The sequence below is a fragment of the Temnothorax nylanderi genome, unplaced genomic scaffold (genome assembly GCF_030848795.1).
Source record: "Temnothorax nylanderi isolate EJ_2023f unplaced genomic scaffold, tnyl_v1.0 TNYL_tig0718_pilon, whole genome shotgun sequence".
In the NCBI taxonomy this organism is placed as follows: Eukaryota; Metazoa; Arthropoda; class Insecta; order Hymenoptera; family Formicidae; genus Temnothorax; species Temnothorax nylanderi.
Window position 1 is genome coordinate 18,996 of NW_027249780.1, and position 27,342 is coordinate 46,337.

Here is a 27,342-nt window from a genome sequence, read left to right on the forward strand (position 1 = left end):
CTGTTTGTTGTCGTCGTCGAGAAGTGCTCCGCATCGAGCATCGTGTTAACGTGCGCTGTGCAGTCAAGTATTTAACGCGTTTCTTTCTTAAAGTGATTTTTCTTAAAGTGATCTTTCTTAAAGTAATAATTAATTAATCGGTAGTAATTAATTGCATAACCGTAATTGTTTATGATCGAGTGCGCGAGTAAATTCGTAAAAGTGTTGATACGTGACAATTAATAAAAAAAGGATAACTTCTACTTAATTACTGTGATGTAATCAAGTAGAAGTTTTCCTTTTACTGTGATGTGATTGTGCGTAATGTGTTTCTTTCTTCGAGTAATTCTCAGTCATCGAACGATTATTTGGTAGTAATTAACAGTGATAAACCGGTAGATTTGTTTATTAATCTTATCGGTCAAGTGCGTGAGTCAATCCGTGAACGTGTCGATACGTGATACAATTTGTCAAAGAATAAACTTCTAATACGCGAGAAGTTTTTTCTTTGACAAATTGTATCACGTATCGACACGTTCACGGATTGACTCACGCACTTGACCGATAAGATTAATAAGGCAAATCTACCGGTTTATCGCTGTTAATTATTACCGATTAATCGTTCGATGACTGAGAATTACTCGGCGTGTCATGGGAACGTCTCATTGACATCAACGGTCATGAAGCAATATTCATCAGCAGTATGAAGACATCGAATCTCTGCAAGGTAAGAATGAATGAGTGAGTAATTGTGTGTGTGTGAGTGTGTGTGTGGTGTGTGTGTGTGTGTGTGTGTGTGTACGCGTATCGTGTGTACATCCATCGCGTGTAGCAAGCACCGATCACTGATCGCAGCGAGCACCCCACATAATCACCCGCGTCGGACGGTGAGTCGCGCCGCCCCTGCCTACCTTCCGTACTCGTTCCGTAATTCGCTGAATATTTCTCGTAATAACTCAAAAACTAAGCTTCGGATAAAGTTTTGGTAAAGGAAAAATCGTCTCAAAATTAAGTCAGGAATACGACATTTTAAGGACAAACGATAGTTTCGGATCACCCTGTATATATATTCGTCTTAAATAAAAAAATTGTTTGAAACAAAAGACATATTCTTTATCGCTTTAATGATACTATTGTTTCATTTAAACAATATCTATGCTTCATAAAAAATGTCTTAAACATTTATTTATTATTTATTTATTTATATATGTAGCAGTCGGTTGACTGCCACATATATAAATAAATAAATAATAAATAATTGTCATATCAAGAGACACGGTAGTGTCTCGCGCCAAGTACACGCGGAGCGAGACCGACCATGACTCTTTTACGCGACGCGACGGGTTGCGAGTACTCGAGATGTTGAGATCTCGATAACGAGTGAATGGATCAAGTTCCAAGTAGGCTTGATCGATAGCTTGGGGTCGATTTGGGGGGGGGGATATCTCCTATAATATTTTCCGCTACGTGCCCTACGAGCGGAGATATTGCGACGCAAAGTCGAAATGTGAAAATTTTATATTAAGATACTTCTCCTAACGCCGACGTCTCTCAATAATGGCTGCGTTTCTGTATTCACTGTAAGTACTGACGATGTGACGTCATTGAGCACAGCTGCAAGATCGTTCCGTAATTACTTCTGTTGCTTTTACCGCATATAACGCTGCAATAACGGAACGATATCCGCAGTACTGCGACTGTTGTTATGTATAAGAAAGAAATATAACCTATCTTAGACACGACGTAACACGACGATAGGAGCACCTATTCTAACATATAACTAGATATAGCATTATATACAACTATATATGCAGTCATATATAGCCAGATATATTAATGTGACTAATTTGGCGCTATATACAACCAGATATAGCACCATATCTAATCGTATATAAATGTATGTGAAGCCAGATATAATGATATATAATGATATATGAGTAGTGCACCCTACATATAACTAGATATAGCATTATATACAACTATATATAAAGTCATATATAGCCAGATATATTAATGTGACTAATCTTGTCCTATGTACAACCAGATATAGCACTATATCTGTATAGATATAGATTCGCAAGTCATCATATATGCTGCAGATATTTAATCCTAAATTTAAAAATTTATTTGAATCGTTTTTATATATATTATAGATATTAAATTCAAAAATTCGTTACATAATATTATATAATTCAGTATTATAAAATAATATTGCAGGTCATGTGTGCGTATGGAACTTGCCCGGAAAAAAAAAATTATATATAATTATATATAAATATATATGATTATATAATGCAATTATATATGAATTTTGTCTCTATATGATTATATATAATTATATATAATCATATATAATCATATATGACCATATATAGTCAATATATATTGGAAAAGAACTGTTAACTTCGATAATAAAGCATTGATAAATTAAGATGTATATTTTTTCAAAGGCTATAGAATCAAAAGTAAAATAATTTATTCCATATATTACAACTTGGCACTGCTTGACATGAGACAGTGCCGTGTCTCTTGATACCGTTTTTATACCACTGTCCGTCAAATTTTAAATACGAGAAACGAATCCTATCGAATATATATATTATATAAAAAGTTTCACATACATTTTGACATGATTATATATAAGTTCATATAATTTATATATAAAGTATATATATAAGAATTAAGCATTTATCCATGTAGATTATATATGATTATATATAACCATATATAAACTTAAATTCGGATTATCCGATAGATGGCATCCGATAGGATTTATTTCTCGTATTTAAAATTTGACAAACAATGGTATAAGAATGATATCAAGAGACACGGCAGTATCTCACGCCAAGCAGCGCCAAGTTATATGTAAATCATTTCACTTTTGATTCTAGCTTTTGAAAAAATATACACTAAATTTATCAATGCTTTATTCCTTAATCGAAGTTAACAAAATTCTTTTTTAATATATATAAAATATTTATTATGTTAGATATAATCACATCTGATTATATATAAAATCGACATTAGATATAATTAGATATAAAAAATGGCTCGATATAATTGTATATAATTACATATAACCACATACAATTATATATAACCATATATGGTTATATAATTATATGTGGTTATATATAATTATATACAATTATATACAATTATATCGGGCCATTTTTTATATCTAATTATATCTAATGTCGATTTTATATAATCATATGTGATTATATCTAATCATTTTTTCTCGGGTTTATATTTCAAAAACTAGTTGATCCCAGATAGCAATGCCTGATGATCAGATTTCATCACGTCATGATCTTCTGATATTGATCGAAATGTGATGTATGTCTTGTGATCATATTGTGATAATACACATCATGAGTACAAGTTAACATGTATATGAGGAAATATATGAGCTCAAATATTGACGTTACTTAGCTAACTCATGATAATCACATGCTGACCCTGGTGGAAATAATTTTACAACAATTACCGCAAGCGCTAGTACCGCACGCTGCCGCGACGCGGCTATACCACGCGTCACTTTCTCGTAATCAAAAATCATCACGCGCTAGTATAAGAGGCGAGCTTGTGAGAAGCCTAATTACAATGTTCTTTGCTGCAGATCAGCTTAAGTGATACCTCTGGTATCACATAATGCAGAGGTCTGCGAAGCAATTTTTGATAAATTGTTGGATACGTCTTACTTATTTATTTACATGTTTTTAAATAATTTTATTAAGCATGAAATATTTAAAATTGTTGTCATTTCTTGAGCTTTATATGCACACAATATGCAGTGTTTCATTGAACATTTATATGTTCATTATGTCACTACTAGCTGGTTACCCGGGCTTCGCCCCGGAGGACAAATGTAATAAGACACGCAAATAGTCTCTCTCTCTCTCTCTCTCTCTCTCTCTCTCTCTCTCTCTCTCTCTCTCTCTCTCTCTCTCTCTCTCTCTCTCTCTCTCTCTCTCTCTCTCTCTCTCTCTCTCTCTCTCTCTCTCTCTCTCTCTCTCTCCTCTCTCTCTCTCTCTCTCTCTCTCTCCCTCTCTCTCCCTCTCTCTCTCCCCCTCTCTCCCTCTCTCTCCCCCTCTCTCTCCCTCTCTTCCTCTCTCTCCCTCTCTCTCTCCCCCTCTCTCTCCCCCTCTCTCTCCCTCTCTCTCTCTCTCTCTCTCTTTCTCTCTTTCTCTCTCTCTCTCTTCCATTCATTGCTGGACATGATCTCTTGGAACTTTCATTTTCACTTAATTGTAAGCTCGATATTAAGCGGTCCATGTTGCGACGTAGTTTTAAGAGTATGGACACTTCTGAGTTCCTTGAACATCTTCAATCTGTTGCTGCTGCGGTTCAGACGGAGATCGATGTTCTCTTGGATGAGTCTAATGTTGACGGGTCTTGTACCTTACTGTCACGTACCTTACTTGGGGCACTTGATGTTTTTGCTCCTGCTCGCATGTCTGTGTTCAGGAAGCCTCCTGTGCAATGGCTTTCTGATGAACTCAAGTCCAGGCTCCGTATTCGTAACCAAATGTATAAACAGGCAAAGCGTTCACGGAGTCTATTAGGCTATGCTAGATACAGACTTTTTCGTAATCAGCTTAACAACGACATTAAACGTGCCAAAGGAGAGTTTCAATATGCGTCACTTAGTAATATCACTGACCCTGCTAAAATGTGGAGGGAGTTGGCTCGTCTTGGACTAGTCAAGTCGAATTTAGCTCCTCTCCGCTTTTTCACACCAAATCAGCTTAACTCATATTATGCCTCAGTCTCTAATTATCAACCTCCCTGCTTGTATGCAGATTTCACTTTTGCCATGTCTTCTGTTTCTCGACCTTCTCATCGCCCTGAATTTGTCTTTTCTACTATTTCGTCTGACTTGGTGTACAAGATCATAACCAGTGGACCGCTTCACTCTTGTGCGTCGGGCTTTGACGGCATTCCGCTTCATGTTCTTCGTATTGCTTGGCCAGTTGTTTCTCAATGGCTCTTACCGCTGCTTAATCGCTCACTTGAGTCTTCCTTCTTTCCTTCAATGTGGAAACGCGCGCTGATTCGTCCTCTCTCGAAAATTCGTACTCCGCTGTCTCCGTCCGATACGAGACCCATCGCTAATTTGCCGGAAATGTCTAAAATCCTTGAAAGAATTGTAGCCTCACAAATCACAGATTACCTAAATAAATACAACCTCTTGAATCCTAGACAATCTGCGTATCGGGTGGGTCACAACACTCAATCTGCACTTCTACGTGTCTGTGATGATATTAAGAGCGGAATTGACAATAGACTAATTACATTAATGATTCTATTTGATTTTAGTAAGGCATTCGATACTGTCCCACATCTAAGACTGCTCATCAAGTTGAAAGAAATCGGTTTTTCTGATGCGGTTCTCGCGTGGATTTTCTCTTATCTTACTGGCCGATATCAAGCTGTAGTGGATGATTAGGGTAATTTTTCTGAGTGGTTATACACGTCTTCAGGCGTTCCTCAGGGCTCTGTACTTGGCCCACTTTTATTCGCTCTTTACATTAATGACATTGGTGGAATCCTGTCTTTTGTTTATCATATGCTATTTGCTGATGATATACAAATATATCTGCAATGTTCTTTGGCTAATATTCGTCATGCTCTGGAGCTTATTTCATGAGATGCAAATGCGTTGTTCAACTATGCCAACTTAAATGGTCTTAAACTTAATCCGGCTAAATCAAAGGTAATCATATTCGCTAGTAGGTCTTATACCAATGATATTGACCTCGACTGCTTGACACCTATTATTGTAAACCAGACGCCTTTGCTCTTTGTAAGTGAAGTGAGGAATCTGGGCGTGACATTCATGTCTAATTTATCATGGAAAAAACATATCTTACATGTCTCTCAGAAGGTTCATCATGCTTTGTACAAGCTTAAGTTTAATAAAAATTCTCTTTCTATCGGGTTAAGGATAAAGCTAGTATTGTCTCTAATTATGCCTCATATCGACTACTGCTGTCTGGTTTATCATGGCTTGAGTGGAGAGTTGAACAATGCATTACAGAGACTTGTCAACTGTTGTATTCGTTTCATTTTTTATCTTAAGCGTGATGAACATATCACTCCGTTTAGACGCCAACTGAAGTGGCTTTCAGTTGAGAATAGAAGATTGTATTTTCTCGGCTGCCAAACGTTTCGTATACTTTATATGTCTTCTCCTTCTTATCTGAGGGAGCATTTCACTTTACTTGATCCATCGTTGAGGAGATCCGACCGCCATGCATCACAAACTTTTCATGTTCCTTCCCATAGAACAACCACATACAGAAACTCTTTTCATCTTTCCTCGATCTATTTCTGGCATTCTCTTCCTTGTAATATCACTTTGGCTTCTTCATTCCCTTCCTTCAAGAATCTTCTTAAGAAGTTTCTGCTTGCTAGCGAACTGTGATGTATTGGTTTGTTTTTCCTCAATTTCTTTCTTTATTATTAGTTTTAAGTGCGTTAGTTCTTAGTTTTATTTCTTACTTGTTGTATTAGTTTTAAGTGCGTTATTTTATACCGTAGTTATTCTATTTGTACTATCCAATATTGTAGTTTTCCTTGTTTCATTGCATTTCTAGTCTGCTAGTGTAATACACTGTGTAATTATGTATATTTGCCCTTTAGTCATGCTTGGGCATAATAAATCATATTATATCATATCATATCATATCTCTCTCTCTCTCTCTCTCTCTCTCTCTCTCTCTCTCTCTCTCTCTCTCTCTCTCTCTCTCTCTCTCTCTCTCTCTCTCTCTCTCTCTCTCTATCTCTCTCTCTCTCTCTCTCTCCTCTCTCTCGTGAGGGTTGCTAAAGAGAGGTCGTATAAGTATGTCTGGGTAAGGAATGGTCAAATATGTGTTAGGTCTTCTGATGGTCAAACCTGTTATTCATATTGATTCCGACACTGATCTAGCTAAGCTTATCTGACTGGTCCGACGGCTCGTCCCTTGTTCTTTGATCGTTCGGCTTAATCAACATGTATTCTTCTGGGATACGTTTTGCCTGAACCTCAACGCTTATTCCTTCGTGGACATAATCGACCTTGCTTGACACGTGAAATTGGATAACATTGTTTCTGGTATAGAACTTCTAGTGCTTTCATTCCTTATTATTAGTTCGTAAATTGCGCTGCGCCTTAGTTTCTTAGTTTTATATACACTATTTAGTTCTCTTTGGTAATACTGCTCCTTATCTTATTCTTTTTCACTGTACTTATTATTAGTTAAGTTGCGTTAGTTCTTAGTTTTTTTTACATGGTATATTATTGAGATTGCTGCTGCTTGCCTTATGAGAGAGAGCATGCACATCATACTAACTTCTGACCGCTATATTTCGCTTTGTTTACATCTTATTGTATCTCTGCATCTTGTAACTGCTATATTATTGTAATTGCGATATTATTGTAACTGCTATATTACTTTTTTGCCCTTTAGCCTTTGCTTGGGCATAATAAATTATATCTATCTATCTATCTCTCTGTGAGTATCATTGCTTGTCTATTCTCCTTGCTCCTGCTTCAAGTGAATCTTTTTTCTGCCGTAAGCTGCCTTCGGGCCATTTTGTTGCAGGTATTGGCATGTCTTTTGCTGCTTGTTACGCACAATTGTTATCTTCCTGGTGCTTGCTACCTAATTAAGAGCATTTCTATGGCGAGTGTCATCGTTTGGTCTAACCTAACTCTTGGCTGTTCCTGTGGAAAACGTTGATCTCAGCTGCGCATGCGCCCGTCGTTGCCGATCTACTCTATCTTCACGCTATTTTCTGAGCACGTGCTATCGAGGCGACTGTTGATTGGCGGCTCTGGTTGATCTCTGCGACATCCTGTGCGATCTATACGCAACACGGTGCTCGATGTGAACTGACTTTTATTTTGATCTCTGATTGGCTACTTTTGATCTGCGTTATCTCATTGCTTTGAGTGACGTGCCAAGTGTCTTTCACTTTTCGATCTATTACACGACTGATAACTCATGCTGCGTACGTGTGCCAGGTGTACTAAATCAATAGCTGGTCTATCTGTGTCGTGCGTGGAGTGCAAACGCGTTTTTCACCCGGGTTGCGTCAAGGCATACCTTATCACTAAATCTGCTAGTAACTGCTGCAGAGCTTGTTTGTCAGTCATGCCGCTTACGCCTAAGGATCCTCAGATATCTCGATCTGCCGATCACCACAGCTCTGCTTCTCCGAGCGCGGGGGCTGTTGCCCCTTCTGGTGCCCAATCGCAATCTATTGATGCATTGCTTCAGTTGATTCTGTCCAAACTCGATGAATCTGACAAGAAATTTACTGCTTGGTTTGACAGGTCTGACAAGAGAATTACTGCCTTTATCAACCAACAAGAGTCAGTAAACACGGATTTTGCGCGAAAACTTGATCAAATACCTGAGCTCCTGAAAATCATTACAAATTACGGCGAGAGAATCGCGGCGTTAGAGGCTCAGAATGCTAAATTGGAGCAAGATAATGTTAAGCTTATTCGTGAGATTCATGACTCGAAGTCTGCTCAGTCTTTTCAGGGAACTCATGGTGGAAATGAGTTGATCATATCTGGTCTACCATCGGCATTATCCGTTGCTCCATCTGAGCTCGCCAAGAATGTGCTAGAGGCATTAGAAGTCCCAGACTTATCATGCCATATTCTCGGCGTTAGAGCTGTTAAGAAAGCGCTGTCAGTGACTTCCACAGTTGCTGCATCTTCTAGCTCGATCATTGTCACCTTGGCCTCGAGTGCCGTTCGCGATCTTGTTATTTCCAAAAAGCGGGCAAAGGGTGTACTTAAACGAAAAGACGTATGCGGTGGTAACTCTGATTGTAACATTTATATCAATGAGTTGTTATCCAAGAGCACATATGATATATTACAACGGGCTAAGAGTATTGCTAAGGAGAGGTCGTATAAGTATGTCTGGGTAACGAACGGCTAGATATGTGCTAAATATTCCGATGGTGAACCTGTTATCCATATTGATTCCGATACTGATCTTGTTATGCTTGTTTATCGTTCGGCATAATGCAACATGTAAATTTTCTTATCCGTATTGCTCAAATTTAACGCTAATTCCCTTTGTGGACATATCGACTTGCTTGCGCATGGAATTGGATAACATCAGTTTTCAGTTTTTGCTATAGGGCTTAGTGCTTTCTTACCTTGTTATTAGTTTGTAGATTGCGATGCGCTTTAGTTCTTAATTTTATATACACTATTTAGTTCGCTTAGTATTACTTGCTTCTTATCATATTCTATTTTCATTGTACTTATTATTAGTTAAGTTGCGCTAGTTCTTAGTTTTTATAGTGTATATTATTGAAATTGGTTATATTTTATTGCACCGTACTCTACATCCTGTCAATTGTTTTTATGCAGGATCATTGGTTGCTCGTCTTATGAGAGAGAGCATGCTCATGCTTTGTATTTACAGTACTGTACTTCTATCAAACTCACATCAACTTCTGTCTTTTATATTTTTATATTTTTTTTGCATTATTCATCACTTGCTTATAGTCTTTCGACTATGGCATAATAAAAAGCAATCAATCAATCAATCAATCAATCAATCAATCTCTCTCTCTCTCTCTCTCTCTCTCTCTCTCTCTCTCTCTCTCTCTCTCTCTCTCTCTCTCTCTCTCTCTCTCTCTCTCTCTCTCTCTCTCTCTCTCTCTCTCTCTCTCTCTCTCTCTCTCTCTCTCTCTCTCTCTCTCTCTCTCTCTCTCTCTCTCTCTCTCTCTCTCTCTCTCTCTCTCTCTTTCTCTCTCTCTCTCTTTCTCCACTTCTTTTTTCCCCTTTTTATTTTTTTCCCTTTTTTTATAAGTTGGCTGCTCTGCCCCTTTAAAAGTCGGCTGCTTTGCGCCCATAAAAATCGGCTGCTCTGCGCCTACAAACATCGGCTGCTCTGCGCCTACAAACATTGACTGCTCTGCGTCTACAAACATCGGCTGCTCTGCGCCTACAAACATCGGCTGCTCTGCGCCTACAAACATCGGCTGCTTTGCGCCTTTAAAAGTCGGCTGCTTTGCGCTGATAAAAATCGGCTGCTTTGCGTCTATAAAAATCGGATGCTTTTCGCCTATAATAATCGGCTGCTCTGCGCCTACAAACATCGGCTGCTTTGCGCCTTTAAAAGTCGGCTGCTTTGCGCTGATAAAAATCGGCTGCATTGCGCCTATAAAGATCGGCTGCTTTGCGCCTATAATAATCGGCTGCTCTGCGCCTACAAACATCGGCTGTTCTGTAAAAATCGGCTGCTCTGCGCCTATAAAAATTAATTGCTTAGCGGTTTAAGAAATCTGTTGTGCGCCTATTTTATACAATGTCTTTAAAGACTCAAAATATTATTTTAACGCCTGCGGACAAAGATATAATTACCCAAGGCGAATGGCTTACGGACGTACATTTGGATCATTTCTATAGACTTTTACAAAGTTGTTCAGATTATAGACCTGTCGGAATAAAATTGCCTGATATGATTCAACCTGTATCACAAGATAAAAACACATTCAAATATTGTGTAGTTCGTCACATTGGGTGTGTTGTTATTATGATACAAAAAATATATTTGTATATGATTCCTTACATACTAGGTGCGCAACTAAGTTTCCGGGTTTCACACATAGATGGCACCAATAACACATGTACTCGACTTACATGTCTGAAGTTGTCTGAAGTTATAGCTTGGACATCTGTTAACAATAACCAGTCGTTATATAAACACATATCGCAACGCAAAAATATTTTTTCTAACAACGGAGATGTCGAGTTTTGTGCCAAATAAACAGCATTTGCGGGAAGCTTTGCTTTTCTGCTTAACTTGAAAAAAATGCAGCTGAAGCACGTCGTTTGCTTGAGGAGGCCTACGGCGAACATGCACCATCGAAAACTACCTGTGAAGATTGGTTTAAACGCTTCAGAAGTGGCGATTTCGACACTGAGGACAAGGAGCGCTCCGGAAGACCAAAAACAATTGAGGACGCCGATCTGCAAGCGTTATTGGATGAAGATGATACGCAAACACAAGATCAACTTGCGGAGGCATTAAACATGACTCACCAAGGTATTTCCAAACGTTTACATGCCATGGGAAAAATTAAAAAGGAAGGAAAATGGGTGCCGCATTAGTTGACTGAGAGACAGATGGAAAATCGAAAAGCCACTTCCGAAATTTTGCTTTTGCGGCATGAAAGAAAGAGTTTTCTTCATCGAATTGTTACTGGCGATGAAAAGTGGATATATTTAGAGAATCCCAAACGCAAAAAATCGTGGCTTTCACCTGGTGAAGAATCAACATCGACGGCACGGCCAAATCGTTTTGGAAAGAAGACAATGCTCTGCGTTTGGTGGGACCAGAAAGGAATCGTGTACTATGAGCTGCTGAAACCGGGCAAAACTGTCAATGGGCATCGCTACCGACAACAACTGATCAATTTAAACCATACATTGCTCGAAAAACGGCCAGAATGGGACACGAGACACGAACGAGTGATATTTCAGCACGACAACGCTCCGTGCCATCGCAGTTCCATCGTCCAGGACACCATCAAAACGCTGAAATGGGATCTGCTACCGCACCCGCCGTATTCGCCAGACCTGGCGCCTTCCGATTATCACTTGTTCCGGTCGATGGCGCATGGCTTGGCTGGGCTACACTTGACCAATTTCGAAGAAGTGCAAAATTGGTTGGATGAATGGTTTCGGTCCAAATACGCGTCGTTTTATTGTCGCGGTATTCATGTATTGCCAGAGAGATGGCGAAAATGTATAGCTAGCGAGGGACGATACTTTGAATAAACCATTTTTTGTATTTCTCTTGAAATTTTCCATTTTTTATTGATAAAAAAACCCGGAAACTTAGTTGCGCACCTAGTAATAAAACATTATGTAAAGATCATGAGCGATTCTTGGAAAAATTATTTCCAGCACATGACTTTAAAAAACATCCCGTCAAATTTCCTACTGTGCAACATCAATTGAACAATAGAGATTGTGGTGTTTTTGCTATAGCTTTTGCAACTTCATTGTTATTCAATATTAAACCTGACAAAGTAACGTATGAACATAAGTTTATGCGTTCACATTTGATACAAATTTTGGTAAATAATGTTATTGAACATTTTTCTCAGAATTTGCAATGTGCTAATCCTCAAAAGGTACTTCCATTAGCAGTGATAAGAGATAGAGAGGCTAAAGCGACTGCTCAACGTATGAAAAGACATTTTAAAAGTAATTGCGCTAAAGAATGTCGGGCAGAAAAACAGGATTTAGAAAATCGCGCTACAAAACAGCAACGATGCAAACAGAATTTACCAAATAATCGTACTCAAGATTCACAATGTGCTATTTCTCAAAGAGTACTACATTAGCGACAATAAAAGCGACAGAAACTGAAGCAATTGCTAAAAGTGCAAAGACACATTCTGAAACTAATTATGCTACAAAATCTCGTGCAGAGCAACAGGATTTAAACAATCGCGCTATTATAAAGCGACAGCGATCCAAACAGAATTTTGAAAAGAAAATAATTTTAAAGCCTGAAGAAAAAGATATAATTATTCAAGGCGAATGGATTATGGACGCTCATATGGATCATTTCCATACACTTTTGCGAAGTTGTTCAGATTATGAACCTGTCGGAACATGGCGAATCCAAATGCCTCAATTTATTCAACGTATACCAGAACATAGAAAACATATACAAATATTGCACAGTTCGTCAGCTCCATTCAATTGTGCAGATCCAAAGCTTATAGATAGAAATGCACATTGGGTATGTAGTTATTACGATACAACAAAAATATATATCTATGATTCACAAAATAAACAAGAATTGCACGAACATCACGAAGATATTCTTGAGAAAATTATTTCCAACATACGACTTTGAGAAACATTCTGTCGAATTTCCGAATGTACAATATCAACCAAACTGTAACGATTGCGGAGTTTTTGCTATAGCTTTTGCGATTTCATTATTGTTTAATATTAAACCTGACGAAGTTAGATATGATCATAGAGTAATGCGTTCACATTTGTTGAAGATTTTCGAATCGAATACAATTGAACATTTTCCTCAAGATCCACAAAGTGATGCTCAGACAGTGCTTCCATTAGCAGTAATAAGAGATAGAGAAGCTAAAGCGACTGCTCTACGTATAAATAGACATTTATCTCAGAAAGATTCCTGTGAAAACATTAGTAATACTGGAAATAATTGCGCTGAGAAACGTTGTCGAAAGGAACAGGACTCGTTAAAAAATAATCGTGCTAAAAAACGGCGTCGATATCGGAATTCAGAAAACAATTGTGTTAATAATACTAAAATTAATCGTGCTGAGAAACGTTGTCGAGAGGAACAAGATTCGTCGGAAAATAATTGTGCTAAAAAACGGAGTCGATATCAGAATTCAGAAGACAATTGTGCTGAAAGACAACGTCAGTATAAAGACAACTTAGCAAATAATCGCCTTAATAAGCGAAAATATCTTATACATTCTCAGCAAGAACGAGATAGACAAAGAAAATATTATCTTATACATTCTCAGCAAGAACGAGATAGAAAAAGAAAAGATTATCTTATACATTCTCAGCAAGAACGAGATAGAAAAAGAAAAGATTATCTTATACATTCTCAGCAAGAACGAGATAGAAAAAGAAAAGATTATCTTATACATTCTCAGCAAGAACGAGATAGAAAAAGAAAAGATTATCTTATACATTCTCAGCAAGAACGAGATAGAAAAAGAAAAGATTATCTTATACATTCTCAGCAAGAACGAAATAGACAAAGAAAATATTCTGATTGTAAATGGCTTTATAATAAGCGATATTATGAGAGAAAGAAGTCTAAATGCGTACTTGCAAAGTAAAATCGCGATATTGCTAAAAATATTACTAAAAAATATGCAAAGTTTTGGTCACGAAATTACATACAATTTCTTATTCCTGTGGCAATTAAAGACATCGAAAACAAACTTAATATTAAAAATCCTACTGAAAGACGATTAGAAGCCGAAAGAATCTTACGTTGGTGTATGCGTATTCGAGACAGTTTTGTCAGCAAGATCTCTAAAATATTAGCTTCACTTAAAAAGAAATCAGACGTGTGCTTGACTCTTGCCGCTGAATGCTCTATAAATGACGATAAAATACGTGCATTATGTGGCACATCGGGACATACAGCTTCATCTGAAAATTATTTTATCGACACATATCGTAACATTACTTCATCACAACTGTTGGTAATTAACGAGAAAGGTAAAACTATGAATGTATTACCTTTGCAACAAGCACGAGTCAAAAAATCATGGTTATGCAATGCTTTGTGTAAAATTTATGATTATCCGTTGATGAAGATTCTAATCGATCGTTATGAAAAATTCCTCAAAACGATATTTACCTGTACTTTAAAGAAAATACCACAATTGTTAACAGATATTCATACATGTACGATAAAGAATTCTGATAAAAAGGGTCACACACATGCCTGTTACATTGATGCAACTCTTTGCAAAGCTCTATTTCTTCCTGTTTTATTATTTTATCACCTCATTTTCCAATGGTGAGATATATTAAACGTTTAATTTATCAAATGACAAGTTTATACGACAAAATGTTAAATCTGGAGAAGGCTTTAACTTCTGTTGATTTAGACACGTTAAACGAAATTATAATTTCGGCACAACAAAAAGCATATATGTACAAACATCAGCAGAATCGTACTACTTTGAGTGAAGATGAAATCATGTCTCGTTTTAAAAACGCATTTAAGGCTTTTTCTAAACGCTCCATGGACACACCTCGATATGTTTGTGCATCATGTGAGAGACTTTTATATAGAAGAAGTGTCTCTGAATTTAATAAGCTTAAAGCACGACTAGATATTCCAATTTGGAGAGATTTAATGGCGCATTTAGAAAAACATAATATTACTCCGCAATACATATGTCATTACTGTGAAAAAAAATTCCGTGACGGATTAATACCTGCGTATTGTATTTTAAATGATCGTATTGTACATGATCCACCTGAAGTAATATCATGTCTTAACCAGTTTGAAAAAATTCTCATACAAAGAGCTAAAGCTTTTCAAACTGTCGTTACAATGAAACCTGTTAGTAACAAGAAATTGCCTCACAGACAAATGGTACAAAAAGTAAAAGGTAGAACGTTTCATTTACCGTTGCCTTTACAAGAAACATTGAACAAAATATGTCCTGATATTGATCCAATTAATACCAATCACGAACTGTACTTTGTACGTGTTAGAGGTATTCCGACAAAATCAAAAATGATTTGGGAAGAAATGGTAGACGTTAACAAGGTTTTTGACGCCTTAGTGTGGTTAAAAGAACATAATCCTTTATATTCTCATATTGTATTGCCAAATACTTGTAAGGAGTTTTATTTACAAACGTCATTATTATTCGATCCAGAGTTTGAAGTACAGGAGACAGAAAATGCTACTGAATCTGATTTGGATGACAAACGCGAATCGAGCCCAAAAAGTCCAACGCAAGAAAACAATGTAAACGCTACTTTAAACAATGAGCGTAAGGCAATGTTAACTCAGGTTCTTGACGAAAATAATGATGATTATTACGAGCAATATACTATTTATCCTTTATATAAAAAAAAATTATGTAAAACTGATACCGCCTTATATCAAATGTTGAAAATAGCCGATTTGCCCTTGGACAATCGTGAGGCATCTTTAGATCTATTGTGTTTTCCAGATTTATTTCCTCTTGGTATTAATGGACGACACCAAGCTAGACGGGTTAAACTTCACGACCATGAATTTGATAAATGTTGTTTGATGTTCAAACATCCACAATTCAGATTAAATATACAATTCGTATTTTTTCTGTATAATCTATACACTTTTCGTCAAATAAATCGTGGTATTTATAGCAAACTATGTACAACTAAGCGTTATACGGCTTCAGAATATTTAGAAGCACTACAGACAGATGTATTAGAATCTGACTTGAGTACAATATTCGCCACTATAAGAAATACGGAACAATACTGGCGTATACCAAGGAGTAATTTAAGATGTATGACGCAAGAATACGGACCTGCGACATGGTTCGTAACATGGAGTCCTGCTGAATGGCTGATGCCTGACTTAGCTGCGTATCTTCGTGAAGTAAATGGATGGCCTGACGATTCGACGCCCATTAGTGTACTCGTTGCTAAGGATCCCGTGTCAACGTCAAGGTTTCTTGATAATAAATTTAAAGCATTCCTTGATTTTATTTGTTCCAAAGATAACCCGATCGGAAAAGTAGCGCATTACTTCTGGCGACGAGAATACCAAGGTAGAGGTATACAACATTTTCATTTATTAATTTGGATTGAAGGTGCGCCAATTATCGGGAAATCTTCTGTTGAAGAAGTTTCTCAATTTATTTTTCAACACATAACTTGTGAAATGCCAGATCCAAAGATTTCACCATTGTTATACAGGCGAGTCAATACGCATCAACGACACAAACATAACGATTATTGTCTTCGTTCTAAAAAAGTAGGACGCAAAACGATTCGTGTGTGTCGTTTCGGGTTTCCTCGTCCTGTCACGGAAACGTTGATTTTGAAAGATGTCATAAGTTCGATAGCAGGTAGGAAACGATTGAAACATAGAAGTAGGCTTTATCATGTTCCTCGAAAACATGATGAGATCAATATAAATGATTATCGTCCTGTTCTTCTTACGGTATTAGAAGGAAATGTCGATATACAATACGTAAGTGAAACATCCACGTTGCTTACTTGGTATATTGCTAAGTACGTAAATAAACCAGGAAAATGTGAAATATCTGATGCTGTCCTTGATAGTAAAAATAAGAAAAAGAAATCATTGCGTCAAGAACTTTGGAATTTTACTTTGCGAGCCACGAGTAATAGGGAATGTGGATCTCTTGAAGCCTGTGATGGAATGTGTGGTATTCCTTTATGGGGGACTGATTCAAAAACGACTATAAAATGGTTAGATGTTAATCAAATAAGACGTAGAAAAGTTAAAACTTATAAGGAAATTGAAGCTCTTGACGGAGATTCTACAAATATATTTTATCCATCTATAATAGATGAACATTATCCACGGAGACCGAAAGAATTGGAATCTATGTTTTTATATGAGTTTGTACAGTGGTATGATATTTTGAAAAATAAACCACGAGGTAAAAATATTGAATACTACACGATGGAGAATGGTTATTATCTAAAACGGCGACAGCGTGGATGTCTTATTAATTACTATAAATATAATGTCAATACGCAGCCGGAAAATTATTTCTTTTCATTACTGCTCATGTTTAAACCGTGGCGGAAAATAGAAGATCTTAAAGATGGATGTGATACATATACAGAAGCATTTCACAAGGGAAAGTTATATCTTACGGAAGCATTGCAATATCATGAAAAATTAGAGGAAGTGCAAAAAGCATTTGAAACTGCGAAGCAATTAGTTGAACAATATTTAAATGATTTGGAAAAACAGCATGAGTCTCAAGATGATCCCGATAATCCAATAGGTGTTCAAAATATTGAGGCTGGTGAAGCGATGCAAGATTTTAAGGATCTTGGTGACAAATTAGATCAGGAAATCGATGTCTCTGAAATGATTTCAAATATGAACGCAGATCAAAAAGGAGTATTTGACAGAGTGATCAACGCCGTAACGATATCGCCGGATGATGAACAATTTAAACAATTACTATTATACGTTAGCGGAAAAGGAGGTACTGGTAAAAGTTTCTTAATTAAAACAATTAAATGCTGGATAAAACAAAATCTTAACAAGGATACTGCTGTAACAGCACCTACTGGTATAGCGGCGTTTAATATCGCTGGTTTAACAAATCACAGGGAATATCAGTTACCTGTTGAACATGGTGATCAGTCTCCTAAGTATACACTATTATCTGATCATGTTTTGAAAGTTTTACGGGCAAATCTTAAAGATGTTATTCTTATTATAATTGATGAAGTGTCAATGATATCTAATTTAACTTTCATGTATATACATTTACGACTATGTCAAATATTTGATACCATGGATGACGATTTCTTTGGTCGAAAGCATGTTCTTTTATTTGGAGATCTGCTTCAATTACCTCCTGTACGTGAAAATTTTATCTTTGTTCCACTATCAAAAGCAGAATTTAATAAATATATTGGCAGTGTGGGGACTACTCCTGAGGAATGGTTGTGGCGAAAATTTCAATATGATGAATTGACGATCAATATGCGTCAGCAAGGAGATAGATCTTATCGTGAATTACTCTCGAGAGTTCGTGTTGGTTTATTGACAACTTCTGATTCTGAGATTCTCGAGAAAAGAAAAATATCATTGAAAGGTCAGTCTTTCGATGCAAGATTATACGAATTGTGTAATTTTATTGATAATTTGCTGCCTGATACTGTTTGTTCACTGCCTACTCGTTATTTGTGCGATGTTCTTAACACTGCAATGCTAAGTCGTATTGCTTCGAAAGAAATATTATTAATTGCTGAAGATACGCTTGACTGTGATAATTATATTAAACAAAAGGTACAAAAGCGATTGACGGATAATGAAAACGATGATACTAATACAGCTGGGCTTTTGAAACAAATTACAATTAAAATTGGAGCGAAAGTTATGATAAGACGCAATATTGATGTCACTTTGGGCCTCGTAAATGGTACAATTGCTACAGTTATTTCTGTTGTGCAGGATATATCTACCGATTCTGTAGAAAAGATTAAACTTCTCTTACCGTCTGGTTTGGAGTATTCTATTGAAAGAGTAAGTGTCAAGTTTAAAGTAATGGAGAAAACATATGTTATCAGAAAACAATTTCCCATAACTCTCAGTTATGGCATAACCGTTCATAAAAGTCAAGGATTAAGCTTGCGAAACGCTGTTATGGATATAGGCAATTCTATATTTAGTTGTGGTCAGGTATATGTTGCGTTATCCCGAGTAACGTCTTTGGATGGATTGCATTTAATTAACTTTGATCCTTCATCTGTAACGGCAAGTGAAAGAGCTATTACCGAATATAATCGGCTAAAACGAAAATTTCTACCGCAAGCACAAACGATTACTATTTCGAAAAAACGTTTTCGAAAAGTAAAAGATGTTCCGTGGACATTGTCGAAAATAATCAATGCCGGTCAAGAGTCAGACCAACAAGCTGGAAAAAGTACTGCTGAGCCGATACCTGCTTTGCAAAATAAAGATGGAGTTTCATGCTACGCAAATTCAGTAATACAATGTTTCTTGCAGTCAAGTATTATTAGGAAAGTGTTGCTTAAAGTTGATAAAGATGATTTAAGTATATTAGCGCATAAATATGACAAACGATTACCTAATTTGAATGCTGATGCGATACGGACAGATTTAGGAGAGCGCTTTACGAGTCGTGGTGATGAAAAACCGGCAAAACGAGACGCTCTTGAATTTCTTATTGCCATTTGCACAAAATATAATTACATAAGAAATTTGGTCGGGCATCAAGTTACTTGTACTACTAAGTGCATTAGCAACTCATGTGGTTATACGACAAAAATTATTACTGATAACAACATAGTTGTTCCAATTTCTATTAATAATTTGAAGAAGAAAAGTTATAATCTTAATAATTTATTAAAGGATACATTTTTTAATTGGGGTCCATTATACGGAAAAACATGCCAATCTTGTGCAGGAAATCTAGTATTTAGAAATGAATTAACGTTGACGAAAGAAATAGTTATCATTCATTTAATTTTGTTCTCGTCACAGGATAATAAATTAGTGAAAATACCACAGACATTTAATTTAACTGCCATACCAACGACTAAGATATCGATAGCTAAACAGCAGTATAAAGTAATAAATACTATATTTCATCAGGGTACATCTATTGAAGATGGTCATTATACAAGTATGTGTAGAGAAAGGACATTTTGGATTGAATTTGATGATGGAAAAATTATAGAAAGGAAACGATGGCCTACAGGTGCTAAAGGTATTTATATATTATTTTTGGAAAAAGTTGATAAGAAATAATTTATACAAGCAACATAATATAGATGCATATTTTACATAAAAGCAATGTCCGGCAATGTATATATATATATATAATATATATTAACAACTTCAGACACATTTCTTTATAAGGTGTAATTTTTTTCTGTTAAGATTAAGATGCGTAACACTACAAAAAGGCGTGATATCCGTACAAAATTACCTTTTTCAAAAAAAGGTAAAAAAATGCGCCAAGTACACGCATAGTAGTATATATGTATTATGTTGTTACCTCGAAAAAAACAAAGTGCTAGTATTATACTTCGAAATAACACCCTGTACATACTGTTTATAAAATGCGTAATACTACAAAAAGGCGTGATATCTGTACAAAATTACCTTTTTTAAAAAAAAGGTAAAGAAAGGCGCCAAGTACACGCATAGTAGTGTATATGTTGTTACCTCGAAAAAAAAACAGTGGTAATATTATACCTCAAAAAAATCTAAGTAACAAGTGGTAGACGTATGATCTTTGTATCTCGAAAAATCTCGAAAAAACCTAAGCAGTAGTATCTTTACCTCGAAAAAACCGAAGTAACAAGTGGTAGACGTAATCTGTGTATCTCGAAAAATCTCGAAAAAAACCTAAGCAGTAGCATTTTTATTTCCAAAAAATTATAACTCAAGTGATACACATGACAAAATAATTACGTTACCTTATCAAAGATGAGTCGCGCTTCAAGTGATCTATTTTACAATTACAAAAAAGAAATGATATCTCTTTTTAAATTACAGCGCCAATTACAGAGAGAACATACACTGAGAAAAAAAATTTGTCAATCCCAAGAAATATTTAGTCCGATACGTTCAACTAAACATTTTAGTTACTTAACTAAACATTAGGTGAATTAATTAATTCTTGATTAAGGAAACGAAATAAATTGTTGAAACAACTAATTTTTGTTAACTAACTAAAATGTTTAGTTGAACGTATCGGACTAAATATTTCTTGGGATTGACAAATTTTTTTTCTCAGTGTATGTTCTCTCTGTAATTGGCGCTGTAATTTAAAAAGAGATATCATTTCTTTTTTGTAATTGTAAAATAGATCACTTGAAGCGCGACTCATCTTTGATAAGGTAACGTAATTATTTTGTCATGTGTATCACTTGAGTTATAATTTTTTGGAAATAAAAATGCTACTGCTTAGGTTTTTTTTCGAGATTTTTCGAGATACAAAGATTAGGACTACCACTTGTTACTTCGGTTTTTTCGAGGTAAAGATACTACTGCTTAGGTTTTTTCGAGATTTTTCGAGATACAAAGATCATACGTCTACCACTTGTTACTTAGATTTTTTTGAGGTATAATATTACCACTGTTTTTTTTCGAAGTAACAACATATACACTACTATGCGTGTACTTGGCGCCTTTCTTTACCTTTTTTTTAAAATGTATATGTACAGTATATGTACATTATAATTCGTTACTTCTTTACTTAACTATAGAATATATGAACACCAACACCTTGTTACGGCTCGATGCTCCATTTTTCTTCGATTAATATATTATTATTTTCTAAAAATTATAAATACAAATAATAAAAGATTAATTTATATGGATAAATTTTATAAAATAAGTTATAAAAGTAAAAGTTTCTACATATATTTTTATGACCAATCTCGTAATTTCTCTACGTTGGATGTCTATAGTTAACAAAATTGAAGAATTACGCAATTAGCACACTTTGAAACTTTTGACATATTTCCACGTACGAGTGCAACGTATTCGACGTAATAAAATAAAATGCACAAGACCGTGCCTTGCTCAACACGATTTGTTCTGTTATTTCCGGGTGACTCAAACAATAATGTCATTAACACAGACATTAACAGAGATATGTTTCGTGATATTTCGATGCGAATCATCAATCTGGCCTTAATTATTATATTGTGTAGTGTATTTTCTAATGTATGTATTAGCTTTGTTAAAGAAAAGGCATTGTATGCCGTTGACCTAAGTCTACAGTCATTAATTTTGCAATTTTTCAAAGATGCATTAACCATTTATCAAGGCAATTATCACAATGGAATAATTTCATACAGTAATAGTTGCACTAATAGCTTTCATTTTTTATTTATTTCTTTTCGAATGCAACGTCGAGATAGCGTAATCTTTGTTAAGCATAATCGATAATTGGAGCGATATCGATTCTTTTTACCACTGATATATATATAATTTTGAGATTTGACAAGCACAAACGACATCATGTCGTGGACAACTCACTTGTGTGCTCTTTTGCTTTTTGCAAGCGGTTCCTTCGCTACGATTCATAATAAGTCATGGTGGAATAATACCGTCTTCTATCAGGTTTATCCGAGAAGTATGTTTGATACGAATGCTGATGGCATTGGCGACTTGAGGGGTAAGCAATGCCAATTATCATTTGTTATTATGTCTCACACAATAAATAATAAATTGTTATATTAATGCGTAATATTATATAAGTTTTATCCCATTAATTGTTGCATTTTATATAGTTAATATAAAAACGGTTATTATCAGAAAATTTTAAAGCAAATGTTGTCAAACATACGTAACATTAGTGACATTTAGAACTGTGTTTTTTTTACATTGTCAGGGATAACTTCAAAGTTGGACTATATCGCGAGCACTGGCATCAATGCGATCTGGTTGTCACCCATATACTCAAGTCCTATGATTGATTTTGGATATGACATATCCGATTTCGAAGCCATCGATCCGACTTTCGGTACATTAGAAGACTTCAAAGCTCTTGTAGCGGTCGCTAAGTCACTCGGTTTAAAAGTGAGACGGCTTGCCAATATCATGCACATTTATAAATAAATTTCTCATGTTATGCCTGTATCTAACAATAAGTCAAAGATGTATAAACTTCATTTCTATTTATGCTATTTTAGAAAACATACTACCCTTTATTTATCACTGTGCTATGTCAGAGAGCTACTTTATAATATTATTCTTATAGGTGGTTCTCGATCTCGTGCCTAATCATACATCTGACAAGCATACATGGTTCCAAAAGGCTCTTGAAGGTCACCCGATTTATAAGAACTTTTATGTGTGGGCATACGGCAAAAATAGAGACGGCATAACGCCGCCCAACAATTGGATCAGCGTATTTAGCGATTCCGCGTGGACTTATGTCGAATCACAAAAACAATGGTACCTTCATCAATTCGAGTATAGACAACCTGACTTAAATTACCGTAACCCGTTAGTAAAAATAGAGATGATAGTAAGTAACAGAAAAAATTTTAATTTTTCTCTAAGATGTTGCCATACATATGTTGTACTTTTGGAGAAGACTTGCATAACACAGAACACTTACAATTAGATAATAATTTACAGCTTTAATATACTATAATATTAATACATCTTTTTGACATTACTAATATAATTAAATATTATCATTCTTGTTAATATAAATGCTTAATATAATCTTTGACCTACTGTGATCGCTGCTTTCTTTCGACTCTATATGCAAACACAATAAAATAAATAATGACATAATTCATTACTATACAAATTTGTTGGCCATTTCTTAATTATGTAAGAACATTTCTTAATTGCTAAAATTATCTATTATTTGACTTAAATTGTAAATCTGTTTAATTCAAGATATATATTTCACGTATAGTGCGGTAAATTTGTAAATTAAACTGGAAATTAAATTCATATTATTTTTATAATTAACAAAGTATATAGAAAAAATTGATAAAAAAGTTTAACTGCAGAATTCAGCTTGTATTCTTACAATTTTTTTATTATATTCTTAAAATAGGCTTATTCTTAAATTTTTTGATCATATATGATTGCATGGTTATAGAAAGTCTTGAAATTTTGGCTGGACTTGGGTATAGACGGATACCGTGTTGATTCCGCCCCATTTATGTATGAAGACTTATTATTGCGGGATGAACCTAGAACTTACGTGAATGGTACTACGCCGCGAGATTATACGTATTTGAATCATATTTATACTACGGATTTAATCGAGACTTATCAGCTGTTTGGAGGGTGGCGAAAATTCTTGGATTTTTATGCTTTTATACATAATCAAGATCAGAAGGTACATTTTCCGTTTTCTTGTATTAAATCCATTTATTGTGCTTTGTTAATCTTCATGCACGATGTAAAATGTTTCTTTTCTGATTTAGTTGTTAGTGATGGAGGCATACACCAATTTTGAGCATACTATGCAATATTACGATTACAACGTATTGCCTTTTAATTTCATGTTTATTACAAATTTGAACTCAAAATCATCCGCGCAAGATTTTAAACGAGAAATAGATTCTTGGATGAATTTAATGCCAAGTGGTAAGATCGCTAATTGGGTGGTACGTATTTATATGAAATTATTATTATATTGATCAAATACCTTGAACAAATATCATAAATAAATTGCGTTTTATCTTTGCAAACCCAGCAAGATGTTTAAATTACTCTAAATTTATTGTGATTTAAATGGCGACGTGTGAATTTGGTTTATTTGTTAAACTGGATACGTTATATGTGTTACTTTTAAAGGAAAGTATACTCTTTCATAACAATAAAAAAATACTTGGAATATACATTAGAAGAAATTTTTGTTTAAGTGCATATATGTAGAGTTGGCAAATTTTATCATTTTATTAATTTAATAAAAAATATTTAATTTCAAGTTAATATAACCTATTAATATTTTAACTATATATATAAAAATCTTTGTAAAAATTTTTGAAAGATTTTGAAATTGCTGAAAAATCTGTAACAGCTTATCTGTCTCGCATTACATAAAAATAAAATATCAGTCGCTTCTTTTACATAAGCAAAGTTAAAATATAATATAAATTTCTTTCAGTTGGGCAATCACGATAATCCGCGTGTTGCCTCTCGTTATCCTGACAGATCGGACCAAATGACCATGTTGTCTATGATCTTGCCGGGTTTGGCGGTGACGTATAACGGCGATGAAATCGGCATGGTGGACAAAAGAGATATATCCTGGGAAGACACGAAAGATCCTCAGGCGTGCAATGCAGGTCAAGCGCAATACAATAGTGTGTCCCGTGATCCTGAACGCACGCCATTCCAATGGGACGCGACGAAGAATGCAGGTAAAAGACGAATTCGTGTTCCCTAGTGTGTTTAACCCTTTAGGGGCCTGTGTACATAATTATGTACATTCACTTTGAGCTCTTCTCAAATTTCCTCTGTTGGTAAAATGATTCCGTCGGTATAGTATTATCGATCCATCCTAGATGGAGCTAAAAAAACTAAAAAAAACTAAAAAAACTAAAAAAAACTAAAAAAACTAAAAAAACTAAAAAAACTAAAAAAACTAAAAAAACTAAAAAAACTAAAAAAACTAAAAAAACTAAAAAAACTAAAAAAAACTAAAAAAACTAAAAAAACTAAAAAAACTAAAAAAACTAAAAAAACTAAAAAAACTAAAAAAACTAAAAAAAACTAAAAAAACTAAAAAAACTAAAAAAACTAAAAAAACTAAAAAAACTAAAAACTAAACAAACTCATCAGGGACGTCTTTTAAGACTATCTTATAAATTATAACATTTTACTCCAACGGGATCGATGTGTGGCCCCTAAAGGGTTAGTAAAAATGGATAATATGCTTTTCTATACTTTTCTATTTAATTATTTCTCGTTACGGCAGGTTTTAGCACGGCAAATTCGACGTGGCTTCCGGTAAATCAGAATTACAAGCAGTTGAATCTGGCGAAGCAGATGAAAGCCAAGGAATCACACTATAAGATTTATAAGACCTTAGCCCTCTTGCACCGTACGGAGCCGGCTCTCACCGAAGGAAGTTATAAATCGATCACGACAAACAATGACACGGTTCTGGGTGTAATTCGAAACAATGGTTGCCGCGTCGTGATGCTTCTGATTAACTTCAGCGACGATCAATCTCAAGTTGTCGATCTATCACAAGAAGGTCTTCCTTCAAAACTGTTGGTCAAAGTCGCCAATTTGGGTTCTAAAGTGAAAGCTGGGTATGATTTACGTATTTCTTGAAATTGTTTACGTATAAATAAGTAAATAATAGTATAACTGTTTATTTAATACTTATTATGATTTTCTTTATTCTGCCAACATAATTTTCTGCCAACGTGTAATTTGCTTTGTAATTTCTTGGTACAATTATTTTCGATGGTATCTTATTGAAGATCTAATTGCAGAAACGTTTAGATATTGTTAATGATAAAAATAAATTTTTGTATTTTAATTAATTGTTTGTGTACATACAAAACATGTATTGCAAAAAATGCAATTATTTGAAAAATGTTTGCAAGAAAATTGTTTTTTAGATTTTTAAAAGAAATTATTACTTATAATAGTTTCATGATATTAAAAGAGAAATCTATATTTTCTGTAGATTTAATATAATAATTAACCCTTAAATGCCACACCTCTCAAGAATCTCGTAAATGACACATGGGGTCTAAAAGACCCCAGCATGAAAAATGTCTCCTTACTTATTGATTTTTTGATATTTAGTTATGAAAATTATTTTCAATGTTGTTCAAGGCTTAGAAAAGAGAATAAAATGCTTATATTGTTAAAATTTCAATTTCAACATAGTATAAAAAATTAAGATCGCCAACAGTTAAAATGTTGGCTCCAAAATCAAAAAAATAAAAAATAATAAATAAATAAATATGAGCTCCATATTTGGCGGGAACATTTGAAAATATATCATTCTAAAGAGTCTGGGGTCCGCTGGACCCCGGGTGGCATTTAAGGGTTAATGATAATATTATAATTCACGTTTGTATTCTTTTGAATTTAGGAAACTGGTTGATGTGAACAAGCTATCTTTACCTGCAAAAGCTGCTATAGTGTATACGAGCCTATAAATATATTATTTCCGAAATATATCTATCTTTTTTACAAAAGTTTTCAGTTGCACTTGAAAATTGTAATCTTTCTTGTAATAAGAAGAAATAAATGAAATGATCTTAATTGACTATGTATGTATGTATGTACGTTTTATTGTATATCCCCGTAGGGTTCACAATCTACACGGCGTTTTTGTGAGGAACGTACCCAAACCTCTTACATTCTCTCACCCCTTTAGCCTGGTCATTTGCGACCTTACACTTAATCTAATTTCCCCATCCCTCCCCCTTCCCCCTTCCCCCTCTGTTTGACTTCTTCCGCTTCTTCCGCATCTTCTGCTACTTCCGCTTCTGCGTCCCTCTGCCTCCCTCCTTCCCGTCTCGGCTCTTCCCCGTCCTCGTTCGGGTCCCTCGGCGGCCTCTCCCCCGTTCTTTTTGCGCTCACGTCCTTTTCCGACCACCCTATA

At 35.2% G+C, this 27,342-nt stretch overlaps 1 protein-coding gene across 1 annotated transcript; it reads left to right on the forward strand.

The window, feature by feature from the left end:
• Positions 1–22,232: 22,232 nt before the first annotated feature.
• Positions 22,233–27,010, forward strand: LOC139784977 (maltase 1-like). Its single transcript, XM_071724153.1, has 8 exons — positions 22,233–22,413; positions 22,630–22,817; positions 22,999–23,268; positions 23,860–24,102; positions 24,191–24,373; positions 24,877–25,132; positions 25,690–26,029; positions 26,827–27,010. Exons 1-8 carry the CDS (start codon positions 22,257–22,259, stop codon positions 26,891–26,893), a joined length of 1,704 nt encoding a protein of 567 aa, XP_071580254.1. The 5' UTR covers positions 22,233–22,256; the 3' UTR covers positions 26,894–27,010.
• Positions 27,011–27,342: the final 332 nt, after the last annotated feature.